Source organism: Ochotona princeps, chromosome 4 (genome assembly GCF_030435755.1).
Source record: "Ochotona princeps isolate mOchPri1 chromosome 4, mOchPri1.hap1, whole genome shotgun sequence".
In the NCBI taxonomy this organism is placed as follows: domain Eukaryota; kingdom Metazoa; phylum Chordata; class Mammalia; order Lagomorpha; family Ochotonidae; genus Ochotona; species Ochotona princeps.
In genome coordinates, this window is record NC_080835.1 from 72195586 (window position 1) to 72209046 (window position 13461).

Sequence of the window (13461 nt, forward strand, 5' to 3'; positions counted from 1 at the left end):
GCAGAGACTGCGTGCTAGAACTCTTTTAGCCAACCCATAGAGAAGAAACTGGTCTTCCCAGCTTGAAGTCTTTTACAGACAAAATCTTTGTCTTTCAAAGATGGAGTGAGGTGTTTTCTATGCCCACACAGAGCTTGCATCTGGCAGGGGAAAGAAATTTAACAGTACACAATAAAACACAAGAAGCACTGAGGGACGCAAAGAGCAGAATGGACAGATTCTTATGCCAGAGGTTGTCTCACCAGGACCAAAGAGGAAGCGGCGAAGCAGCAGGGGCAGAGGTGGAGAGAACAGTGTGTGGCAGACCCTGCTGGTGGGGGCAGGGGGACAGAGCATGAGCTGGAAGGGGTGGAGGGATGAAGGCAGCAAGGACCTTGAAAGTCACAGCACACACAGCACTTTGCAAGTAAGCAGTGGTCAACCCTCTCCTGCTGAATGAATGGACAAACGGACAAATGTAGAGGAGGAAAACTGCTTTAATTCACAGCAGCAACAGAGCAGGAATGGTAAGAAGCCCTATCAAAGGCTCAGGAAGGGCCATGCCTGAATGAACTAAAAGGGAGAGACTTCCAGAAACGCACCCTGGGACAGTCCACAGAGACTCACCTCCCAGTGGGCTCCATCTAGGACTGGAGAAAGCACATTCACATCCAGCAGGTGCTCCGAGAGCTGGTTGCGGAAACCAAAGTCCTAGAGACAGTGGAGATGTGAGCTGTCTCCATCTCAACGTCAGTGCTCCCCTGGCCTCTCCTCCAATCCCAACCCCAACTCCAGCCTTCCAGGAAGGGATCTATCACATGCCAGACACAACCCCAACATTTCAACATCTACTAACTTAACCTCCAGAACAACACTGCAGTTGGATAGAAAGATGTGGTAAATCAGGGTAAAATGTGTCTTGTGGACTCTAGGTAGTATTATAAAATTCGTTGAACTTCCCCCTGCACTTCAGATTTTCCATAGCAAAATTATCAGGGGCAGGGGGATAACCCTGTGAGACTGAAGCACTTATCCCCATCTGAGATGGAGAAGCAGGTGAGGAAGCACTTTACCCAAGTTCTTGCAGCTGATGAGGATGAGCAAGAGGGCTGCGGTCGAGTGGACTCAGGGGTTGACTTTACAGCCTGGGCTCTGTCCATGACACCAACTGCAAACTTTGTTATTTCTCACCTGTCTCTCCCACTCCAGTGCTCAACCAGAAAAGCAGAAGGGTGACAAAACTGCCCAGCAAAACTGTACACATCACACAGAGAACATGACATCCAGCTCATCTTGACTCGCAGAGAATGTCAAGTGCCTCATCAGAGGATGGAAAGCAAAACAGGTTGGACAACTCCCCTGACCAAGCTTTGCAGCAAGTATCTGGATCTGTGCATGCACTAAGGTAGACTTGCTCAAACAACAGACCTTGGTAAGATATTCTCAACCTTGTTGCAACAAAACTGATGATGTTTCAGAACTATCAAAACCACTCAAGTAACATCCTCAGGGTCCACATCAGGGTCTCTAAGGCATCATCACATGACTATGCCATCCCTGGATGCTGATGTAGTTTGACAGCAAGCAGCAACCCTCACCCATTCCCTCCCAGCAGATACAAGAGAGAAAAATGAACTGAAACATTTGTCCCATTCACCTTCCCCCATACCTTGACCCTTCCCACCCTAATAGGAGGCCCATATGAACATGCATTCCTCTCAACTACGTAAACAATATTAAAAAGAGAATTTAAAATTTTTTTTAAAAAGTGTACAGCTTGGAAAGGAAGCTTGGTGGGTTTCTCCCCCCTTTCCACATAACGCCTCTCTGGACAACAGGGATCAATCAGTGGCAGTTCCTCCACAGATTCATACTGGTGATAGGCAGCGAGTGCCTCACTCTGGTGCCAGCTCCTTGCTGCCCCTTGGCTGCCACAGGACCATGCCACTTCTGAGCCTAAGACCCCTGTTGGGTTGAGTGAAGGATTGCTACTCAGCAGCATGCTAATGGGAACAGCTCTGTCATCAGCCCTGACAAATGGCGGGATGCCCAGACCAGGTCTGGTCCTGCTGTCCACAGCTTCCTGCCTATCCTCCCATAGAGAAGAAAAATGCTGATGGGCACATTGCTGCACACGGGTGGCTGCTTCACAAGGGCCATGGCCCTGGCTTCCGAGAGTTCAATGACAAGGCCGTTCTTCATGGGCAGTTCTTGCCAACAACAATGGCTTTCTGTCGTCCCTTCTTGGCCTATGGGATTGTTCCCTTTTAGTTTGAGTTCTCCTCCACTAAATATGGCTGTCATCTTCCTCTAGGCCCCTGGTATAATGAAGGGCTGCAGCACACAGCGCCTTAATTCCCCTGCACCCCTCATACCGTTACTACTCATCCCTAACCTTGTCCCATTAATCCCTTCCTTCTGATCAGCCCCCGCCAGACAGATGGAGGATGGTTTCCAGAAGTCACATCTGCCCGAAAGCACCCTGACCACTCCCTTCAGGTGTGTATCTGGCAGATGATCCTGCACATAGCAGGCTAGGCAGGAAGGAGACCATACCTGCTGGCATCCCAGCACAAAGCCTGCCTTCTCCTTGTCACTGCTAGGTGATCCCAAACACAGTACAGCAGTCTCTAACCTCCCAGACTCCATAACATTCCTGCTACAGCAGAGACAACCCAATGATCTCATAGGCCAGTCACACATGAAGAAAGCACTGATGGCTGATGGTTACTGAACACTTAGATGCTCGAGCTTGACATTCTCTATCTTGCTTTGTTCTCACAATGCATCTGTAAACAGGCACCATGATCTTGAGTTCATGGGTTAAGGAAGTAGCACTAATACGCCCAAAATACAAGCGCCAACCTCCCCACTTACAAACGATGTGACCCTTGCCAAATAACCTCCCCCTGGGGACTCCAAGTCCAAGATCTTCACCACCCACTGCTGTCCCTCTGCTCAACTCACCAGGCCACAGAGGGACTTGGGGTCCGAATCCATGCAGTCCGAGATATGTAGGTCCTTTACATGTTCACTGATCTCCAACTCCTAGGGAAACAGAGGCCCCGAAAAACATCCCCAGGCAGGGCATTGGGTCAGAGGCACTATCCAGGAATTCCTACTCAGTACCTGGTGGAAGACAGGGCTCAGTCCAAAGTGAAAGTCACCCCTTCCAGAAAACCTAAAAGAGGCCTGTGGACCCTGCCCTACAGGCTTAAGCCTCAGCCTCCATCCACTGGGCCCGGGTAGCCCAGACCCACTCTGAATTAGATCAGCAAAGATTTACACACCTAAGGGGTCAAGTGCAGCATAGATGGTAAGGGAGCTGGCAACAGGAACATTTGATGATTTCCTATGAAACATATTTGTCACTATCTTTTCCAGAAGTGGGTAAGGGCTGTTTGGATAAACTCCTTCACCATCCATCCGAAAGACCAGGACTAAAGGCTGGGAAATCTAAAATGCCAAGGGTTCTCCCCACTTGGACCCACTTCCATCCATGGAGATCGCTGGACTGGTCTTACCAAAGCAACCAGTCCATGTCTGGGGTTGGTTCAGAAACAGCCACAGGAGCTGAGTCCTCCTGTAATCTAACCCACCATCTAAGCTAGGACAGGGCACTCCCAACTGCGGTCTGCCAGCACACACAATGTTCTGCTCACTCGCTCTCTCTCCGAACCAGACTGCAACACTGCTCATGCAAAGCGGAGAGGGAGGCACACTGGGGGCAGGGAAGGGGAAGGAAGGAGAGGCAAGAAGAATATGAGTATCTCAGGAGGGTGCCAAGGGAAGAGAGGGCCTCTGCTCTAGTTTTCCAGGGCCAGGAGGTCAGCAGGTTCATTCAGACTCTCACTGGCTGCTGGCTCTGGGCATATTTGTCATTACTAAGGGTTCTGGCTGTTGCTGACAGCCCAGTGCAGGGCCTGACTCCATAAAGAAGGTGCAGGAAGAGGCAGAGGCATGGGGCTGAAGTGAGCAGTGGAAGGCTGCAGCTGGCATCTGTCCACGGGACCCAGAGACTTACCTCACTATTGTCTGATATGCTCTCTTTTGGAGCTGAAGCCTCTTTCTTTGGCTCCTGTGTTGCCTCTTCTCTTTGGGAACCCTCCTCTTCTGTATCCACTTGATCCTTTGAAGGTTGTGCTATAGAGCCATGGGTGGGCAGACGGGCCTCGGGGTCCACTCTGAGAGTCACCAGACTCCTGGGGGTTGCAGGATCACTCTTCCCATGTTCCTCCTTCTCTGGCAGCCAAGGACTGGCCCCTCTTTCCTGCTGTTCCTTGCCATCGGCACTGCTCAGACTGCTGTCTGCACCTTGGCTGGAGAGCTTGCCAGGAGGAGAAGGGCTGGCAGGGTCCACATCAAGAGAAACATCTTTCTTCTCCTCTGGCTGGCTGGACCTCAGGGACTCCTAGGGAGTGCAGCCGAGTAAGAAAGCAAGACATCAAGAACCCACACAAGTTTGGAGGATGTGCTAAGACCAAGCCGTCACTCCTTGAGGCCCATGGTGAATGCCCAGGGCCTAACTTCGGAGACCATCAAACACCCACACAAGTTTTTAAAGCACAGAATCCTGGGTCTACCCCAGATACATGGAATCTGAATTTCCAGGGTTATTCAAATACAATCAACTGGCTCTCCATCCATGGACGAGCTTGGAAATCACTGCTCTATTCTATACAGCTCTGCCCTGAGGTGACACATTTGTCTTTTTTTTTTTTTTTTTAAAGATTTATCGATTTATTGGAAAGGTAAAGTACACAGAGAGAGGGAGTGACAGACAGAGGGAGAGATTTTCTATCCATTGATTTACTTCCCAAATAGCCACAATGGCTGAGGCTGTGCCAGACCAAAGCCAGGATCACAAAACCTCTTCCAGGGCTCCCATGTGGGTACAGGGGCCCAAGTACTTGGGCCATGTTTTTCTGCTTTTCCAGGTATGTTAGCAGCGAACTGGATCAAAAGTAGAAAAACCAGGACTTGAACCGGCAAGTATGCCATAGAGCCAACCCCAATACATGCGTCTTACTGCAGCCCCATGAACCACACAATAAGACAGACTCAGAAACCAGTGCTGCCTTCCAATAATAGATGATCACATTCGATTACTAAGCCTAAAATTCCTGTTTTCCATTGTAAATATGTGGCAAGAATTACAGAGCCAGAAGGGTGCCCTTCATCCCCCCAGCCCCTCGTGCAAGGTGATCACTAGGCACACTAGAGACAGCATCCTCTGCCAAGAACACAAAAGCAGGCACCCCTCCCAGCATCCTCACATCTAACATGGAAGAAATCTGCAGTGACCACTGGGTTCAGCAAAGAGAACAAGAGAGTGCCTCCTCCCCTTCTTTGAAACAAAGAGACAGAGAGACTTGTTTATTCTAACATGAGAGACAGCAAGATGGGTATTTCATTCATTGGTTGACTTCTCGGATGGACCAGACTGAAGCTTCTTCTGGGTCTTCCACACAAATGCCAGGGGCCCAAGCACTTGTTCCATGTTTTTGCTGCTTTTCTCAGGCTGTTCACAGTGAGCTGGATTAAAAGTGGAGCAGCCAGGACTTGAGCCAGCACCCATATAAATGAGGTCAGCACTACCGGTCCTCTTCTTTGAGAAGGCTATAGGCTAAGGCCTGGCCTTCTACTTCCTACACAGCAGCAGTGGTCCAGCACTCAACAGGAGCTCTACAATGGCTCTATGGGCCTCCAAGGAAGACCCCGAAGCCTCCAAGAGGGAGATGGGAGTGTCAAGGGACGAGGTGTGTCTGGCCACCCAAACCCCTTCACTCAGTAACCTTAAGAAGCTCAACCTGGATTCAGGTAAGTACTTCATCTTGAAGCTGGCATTAAAATCTAACCCCAAGAGGGCTGTCCGGAACAGAAATGGGATCAGAGGAAGTGTCAGACCACAGATAAGGCCACCAGCCTTGAGAACACAGTAAGCACCCGGCACGTGACCCACAGCCTTTGTTATCCCACACCTGCCTGCTTCTCACAGGTCACCTCTGCTGTACTCTGCATGTGCCCCGCCGGGCAGAACCATCACACTATTTCTCTACTTTGCTATCCACATGCATAAGAAATTCTTTCCCTCTCTCCTCTCACAAACTCCCACTTGTCTTCAAGTCACTTCTTCCAGGATGTCCTTCCTGGTTCTTGTGGCAGTTTCTTAAGATCAGCTTTCTCCTCCTCCAGCAAAACTGCTACTATAATTGCTGATCTGCCTCATCATTAGCCTCCTCTTGTCTCAGTACCATCTCACAACAGAGATGCTCAGTATTGTTGACTGCATTTTAAAAATGAGGATATTCTGCAGCTATGGGAGCTGAGGCTTCTCTTCCTACCCTGAAAAACAGATTAGAATATTCTTGTAGAGGCCAGCATTGTGGTGTAGTGGTTTAAAATCCTGCCTTCAGGGGCTGCCAGAGAGGTGCAGCACACTAATCCTTTGCTCTGTGGTGCTGGCATTTCATATGGGTGCTGGTTCTTGTCTCCACTGCTATAGCTCTGATTCAGCTCCCTGCTTATGGCCTGGGAAAGTGGAGGACAGCCCAAGGCCTTGGGACCCTGCACTCATATGGGAGACCCAGAAGAAGCTCCTGCCTGTGCATTGGCTCAGCTATGGCCATTGTGGTCATTTGGGGAGTGAATGAGCAGATGGAAGACCTCTCTCCATGTTCCTTCCTTCTCCATAACTCTGCTTTTCAAAATAAATAAATAAATAAAATGTAATAAAATGAATGGCCTCTTCTCTGTGCTCATGCCAAGTGACCACATTGACAGGACAGCCAAGAGTGCAACCTCAGGGTGGGAAAGCAGAGAGGGACTCACCCTTGTTGTAGATCATTCACACATGAGTGAGTGGCGCTGAGTGTCTGAAAAACCCACTGAGCTCCCTACTCCTCTGGTTTCACCCATTACTTGCTCTTCATTCCATCAGAGGCTGAGCCCAAAACATGAAACCCCGGCTAGCAGGCACACTCCAGCAATGGCGCAATTTCCCACCCAAGGCCCTGGGGTGCATAGGACAGGTGTGGGCCTATGGCCAGACCCACAGCTTTGCCCTCAACCTGTCTGGTGGCTCACACTTCTCTGTCTCCTCCTGTTGCAGCCCCAGGTCCTTTACTTAAGGCATATTTCAAGATTCTACCATCTGCATGAAGAGGGGGTACAAGAGATGGTTATAAAAATTGCTCCATGTGTATGTAACACACCCCACCGAGAGCCATGAAGTCTCCAGGGCTGCCATCCCCATCTTCCTGCTCAAAGGCTGGGGCTATTCCGACCTTCACAACACAGAGCAGGGCTGTGGAGGCAGGAACTGACTGTGGTGAGGGACCCCCGCCAAGCTGACCCACAGGCCAGCTGACTTTGCAGGTCCCTTTCCCAACCCATTGGTCTCAGTTCTTTGCACAGCTCCCCGAAGACACTACTGCTTTCCAGTCACACTGACATCATCCTGTTATTTCTAAGCTGGGTTCCCTCCTACTCTTTTGATCTGTGGATAGGCTTTTCATCAGCGCCACATGGCCTCACACCACCCGCTTGCCTATCTCTCAGTCGCCAACCATTCCATCCACACACGTTCTCCACATGGTTCCATGAACCTTTCCCTTCTGAGTCTAGGACAGACTAGAAATGGATCTAAGGTGGAAAGCAGGGAAGGAGCGAGGAGGAGACAGAGGGAGCGATGCATTCTTGCCATCTTACTGCCCTCTCATGGAATCAGGAGCAAAGTCACTGTGCAGGGGACAGAGCAGAGCCAACTGAGGGAAGAAATCTCCATCTGGCACTGCCCATGTGGCCCAGGAGTGGCAAAGGTTAGTGGCACCAAGGATTCCAGGTCTCTAAGTCGGGACAAAAGCCATTCACAAAGGAGCATGTCCCAAGCAGAGGCAGCTTAGACTGTCCTCTGACAGCCCAGTTCATTCCCACCAGTAACCTCCCAACAGGAAAAGCCCAATTCCTGCTTGAGAACACTGGAATCCAACAATCCATGTAGCAAAAAGAACTCAAGCTGCTGGAATGCTAGAGACAGTGGTGGGAGGTGTATTTAACACCACCCACGCCAGACATTTCCTCCATCACACCAAGCTGCCTATTTATATTAGAGAGGTTATAAAAACATTTAGAAGTTCCCACTCCCCCTTTCCACCCCACCAAAAAAGTACATAATCATCACTAGGAAGGACTGTAGAAATCTAGGACATTTCGAAGAAGAGACTTTGCTATTGACATTCATAAGCCATTGTGATGTAAAAATCAACTGGCCCAAGATCAAAGTCAATCATGACCTGTGTACATTGAGACTTTTAACTCCAGCCGGCAGCAGAGACCAAGTATCCACTCTACCCAGCACCTGGGTAAGCAAGGGAAAGAAAGCAATACAGTACAACCTGTCTGCATACTGCCGTGTCCCAGCATACTCATCGAGTCATTCACATCTTCATGCCCTCAGCTGTAGGATGAAATGTACTCAGGTGATAGCTGTGCTCTAGGCAGCGGGCCCCAAGCTGACTGGCCACATAGAAATGTAAAGAGCATACTCCACCCTCCACTTCCTGCCTTCTAGAAAGTACTCTTCTCCAGAAGCAAGCAAGTCCTCTGAACACCTGCACTCCTCTTTATGTCCATCCTTTCAGGCTCTAACCCTAAGCATTTCCTTTGAGCCCATCAATCAGGACTAGTCTTCACATTGAATGCAATGAAAACAAAGTTGTTATGTCAAGGAACCAAGTGGAAGGCTTTGCATTTAATCCAAACAGACCAGACACAAGAATGGTTTCAAAGTAGACACAAACCAGGCTGATAACATTGGCACACTCAGAAAAAGTACCACATTTCGCACAAAATGTTAAAGTCAGATTCAACATCTCAACTTCAAAGGATCCTGCCCAATCAGAAGAGCAGGGTCTCCCTGAGAGGTTTACCCACAACTCGGGTAAGAAGTGTCATTGGGGGCTGTTATCTAGCAGTTGAAACCTCAGCCAGACAGAGACCCCAGCACTCAGAGTAAAGTAGAGGCCAAGAAACCCAGGTCAGAAATAATAAGGTGCAGCGGACAGTTAGTGCCAAAGTTAAGACTGCTTGGAGTGCCGGCACCCCAAATCAGAATCCCAGCTCTGTTTCCAATCCAGCTTCCTCTTAAAGCTTATTCTGCATTCAAGCAGCTGAAGCCTTACCACATACTTGGGAGACTCAAACTGAGTTCCAGGAACATGGCTTTGGCCTGCCCCAGTCCTAGCTGGGAAGTGAACCAATAGATAGAAAATCTCTCTATTTCTGTATCTGCGTATACACATACACACACGCCTTTTCAATAAATAAATTTTTATAAATTCATGGAAAAGGAAATTGAGCTTTATACATATGTGTGTTTGTCTGTTTATTTATTTATATGTGAGGGGGTCCGCATTGTCCGCATTGTTAAGTTACCCTCATAATATCGGCATGCTGCATCAGAGTGCTGGTTCAAACCCTCCCTACTAATGTACCTGGGAAAGCAATGGATAATGTCCCACATACTTTGGCTCCTGTCACCAATGTGAGAGACCCAGATGGAGTTCCAGGTTCCTGGCTTCAGTCTGGCACAATGCCAGCTATTGTGGCCATTTGAGGAATGAACCAACAGATGTAAGATCTCTCCCACCTTCTCTGCCAGAAAGAAAGAATGAAGAATGGGAGGGTGAAGGAGGAAACAAACTTAGACCCATGCTGTGTATGCCAGTGTTTTACTAGCCAGTTTTATGATTATTCTAATAAAGCACATGGTTTGAATTTAAAAATCTTAAGGTATTTAAAAGAACCCTTAGACTCATCAAAAGTTTAACTGATTGTACCTTACAGTCAATATTTTAAATGGGGAAAGCTAACTTGTTGACTTTATGATTCACTGGTTGTGTAAACACTTTTGGAACTTACAGAAAAGTTAATTATTTAAAAGTCAATAATATGGATGCTAGAAAATATATTGGGTCCGGTACTGGTGTAAAGCTGCCACCTGCAATGCCAGCAACCCATACAGACTCCAGTACAAGATCCAGTTCCTTGCTAATGGCCTGGGAAAGCAACAGAAGATGGTCCAAGTGTTTCGGCCCTTACCATCAATGTGGGAGACGCAGAAGAAGCTTCTGGCTCCTGGCTTGAGCCTGACCCAGCCCTGACCATTGTGGCCACCTGGGGAGTGAGCCAGAAGATGGAAGATCTCTATCTTCCTCTCGCTACTCTCTGTAACTCTGCCTTTGAAATAAATAAATAAATACGTAAGAGAGAAAATAAAAGAAAAAAGGGAAGGAAGGAAGGAAAAAAAGGAAGGAAGGAAGGAAGGAGGGAAAAGAAAGAATACTATGAAATTTATCCTCCAATTTCAACATATTGGAAGTTTGGAGTACTATATCCAAATGATGAATTTTGGTGTATGTTTGTTTGTTTGGAAATAGCATGCTAAGGAGAATAAGATCATCTACCTACTGGCTCACTCCCCAAGCCAGGAACTCCATCCAGGTCTCCAATACGGATTGCAGGAATCGAAGTACTTAAGTCGTAATCTGCCACCTTCCAGACACATTCGCAGGAAACTGGGTCAGAAGAGCAGCCTAGCTGGGATCAGGCACTCTACTATGTCACTATGCCTGCCACTCAACAACATTCTAATGGCAGATACAGATAAAGAAACTATAAGTTGGGAGCATATTCCAAGAGCTACTGCCATCAATACTCCGCATTTTCTAGCCCCTGTGCTTTTCCTCAGGCTATCTGCTTGCCAGGATATCTCCTATGTCCTCCACATCTCAACCTTACCTTACCCTCTGGACCCAGAAGAAATGTCAGCTCTCCCACAGAACTCCCTGCAACAGTGCACCTGTGTCACAGCTCGAACCACACCCTAAATGTTCATTCATTCAACACTGAATATTTACTGAGTGCAAATACCTAGTATCTATTCCCTCTCTAGTTGCAAATCTGGGTCTAAATCTTCCTGGTAATTCTATCCTCCACAGCGTGTAGCACAGTGTTCTGGGACAGAGCCCATGTTCAACACTTACTAAGACTTGGGAACAGGACAGCATTATGGTGCAGTGGGTTAAGCTGGTATCCCATTTCAGAGTCTCAGCTACTCCATTTCCAATCTAGGGTCTTGCTAATGCGTGCCTGGGAAGACAGCAGAAGATGGGCCTCATACTTGGGCCCCTGCCACCAGTGTGGTAGACCAGGATGGAGTTTCTGGCCCCTGACTTCAGTCCAGCCCAGACGTAGCCATAACAGGTCTCATTTGGGAGTGAATCATCAGATGATTGTGTGTGTGTGTGTGTGTGTGTGTGTGTGTGTGTGTGTGTGTCTGTGTGTCTATGTGTCTTTCTTTCAAATAAACAAACCTTAAGAAAAAAAAAAAGGCTTTGGAATATGCAGTACCTCTGATGGTTCCCAGTATCGATGGAATCCATTCCAAACCTCCAGGCTAGCCACTCCAGTGCCTAAGGTGCAGCCCTAGAGTAAGCAGACCTCACCCGCCCTAAATTTACCCCATATCTCCTCCTCTGTCTGTGCAGTTCCTACATTTAAATTTCCCTTTTACCTTTAACTCTGCATGTCCGGACCAATCCATCCTCCTTCCTAGCTCACTTCAGAGGCCAGTTTCTTAATAATAATAATAATAATAATAATAATAATAAAAGCCTTCCTGGTAGATCCAAACTGCTCCCTTCGTCACAGCCTTGCCATCCTCTTTTTAGCCTATACCCTGCGTTGTGGAAATCTGTCTTCTATGATGCAGCGATCAAGTTCCACTGATGCACCAATGAATGACAGCACCAGTAGGGTACCTCATGCAGAACCATTCAAGCCACGTTGGGGGTTGGTACCTAAGTAAAGGAATGAATTGCCTCCCCCTCTTGTCCCTCTGCAAATCCCCCTGGATTGGGACAAAATAGAAAGGCTTCATAAGGCAACAGACACAGGCCAGGTTGAGGTTCCAGCCGGCAGGGCTCCAGGCTCATACCTTATACTCAAGATTGCTTCCCAACGCCCCCACATCCAGGTGCAAGTTCTTGAGAAGGTCACTTGTGCTGCGGAAACTCTGGAAACAAAGGTGAATGTGAGTGGTGAGTGTGAGGGAGCTGGTCTGCCTATGAGAAGAGAACGCCAAGGACAGCAGGATGTGTCCTGCACTCCGGGGCTGAATCCCATGAGGCAGCCTCACTCACAGCATTTTATCCAGTGTGAACAGGGCTTAAGGCTGGCAGGTGGCTCACAGTACTGTCTGGAGGGGAACAGACTGGAGAAAATAAAGGTAGAGGCTGGAAACTCCCTTTTAAGTTATTTTTGAAATATCACAGAGTGAGTGCATTTTGTAAATAACCAATGTATCTACCCATCAGGAAATACATGGATGAACCCCATGTGCCATATACACACTATCAGTAGTACTCAGCTTTGAAAGGGAACGAAGTTCCACCACGTGCCGCCATGTAGATGGTCGTGGAAACATGCTCGCAACAGAAGTCACACACCAAAGATAACCCTTGCAAAACTGTGCTCACGTGGACCATCACAACAGGCAAATTTACAGACAGAAAGTAGGTTAGCGGTTACCAGGGGAAGCGTATGTGCACCTGGTGGGTGGGGGGCGGGCGGTGGGAGGCGAGGTACCACTGTTTAATGGGAACAGAGTCTACATTTGGGATTATGAACACCTTTTGGAAACGGACAGTGGTGATGGGTGAATGGCACTGTGAAAGTATTCAGTATCACTGAACTGTAACTTAAAAATGGCTCAAATGCCAGATTTTACCTTATGCATATTTTACTACAGTAAAAAATAAATAAATAAAAGAGGGTCTGACCCTCACCTGGTGGTTGCTCTCCTCCTCATCCTCCTCATGGGTCTCTTCCCCTAAAGCCAAAAGCCTGAGAGTGTCCTTGTCCTCCTGGATGTTGGAGCTCAGGAGGCCCGTGGCTCCCGTGGGCATCTTCAAGCCCTGTGAAAGCTCCAAGAGAGAGAAAGGCATGGGACTCACCAGGAAGCGCTTCAGAACAACCTTCAGAAAGTCCTCCGTTTATATCAAGTCCCCCCACACCCCTGGAGAGGACCTGGTAACTCCAACTCATGCTGCCTGATCTACAGGCACGGGACAGTCAGCACCCATGTCCCTGTGCCAGCTCCCAGGGGTGACTCACCCTCCCAAGGAGACTCAGCACTCAGCTGGTCCCTCCACACTGCCACCACACCCTTGACCATGAGCAAGTGCTTACCGGCAGTTCTCCAAGCTGACCAGACTCCGCTGAGCTCCCCAGGCTCTTACTGGGAGGTCCCCAAAGCACAGAAGGTGGGGCATCCACAAGGCCTCGGAGAGGGGCCAGGCCCCCGAGAGGAACATGGACTGGGGCCAACGAGGAGCCCAGAGCCTGGTTAACAGAAAACATCACGTTACAAATCCAAGAAAACATGTGGCTCTGAGAGTGTCAGAGACAGGATACAGAAAT

The 13461-nt window shown here is 48.5% G+C and overlaps 1 protein-coding gene across 8 annotated transcripts in view; it reads right to left on the bottom strand.

Moving 5' to 3' along the window:
• CEP164 (centrosomal protein 164) overlaps nt 1-13461 on the bottom strand; it is a 71766-nt gene that overhangs the window by 21281 nt on the left and 37024 nt on the right. For 6 of the 8 annotated variants that reach the window (XM_058663858.1, XM_058663856.1, XM_058663852.1 and 3 more), the window contains 6 exons: nt 13231-13383; nt 12828-12965; nt 11978-12055; nt 4004-4390; nt 2947-3027; nt 607-690 (listed from right to left, as the gene is read on the bottom strand). In XM_058663858.1, the coding sequence (XP_058519841.1) occupies nt 607-690; nt 2947-3027; nt 4004-4390; nt 11978-12055; nt 12828-12965; nt 13231-13383 (921 nt within the window). The remainder of the gene's footprint in view (nt 1-606; nt 691-2946; nt 3028-4003; nt 4391-11977; nt 12056-12827; nt 12966-13230; nt 13384-13461) is intronic. The other 2 variants (XM_058663855.1, XM_058663854.1) reach the window with 1 other exon arrangement.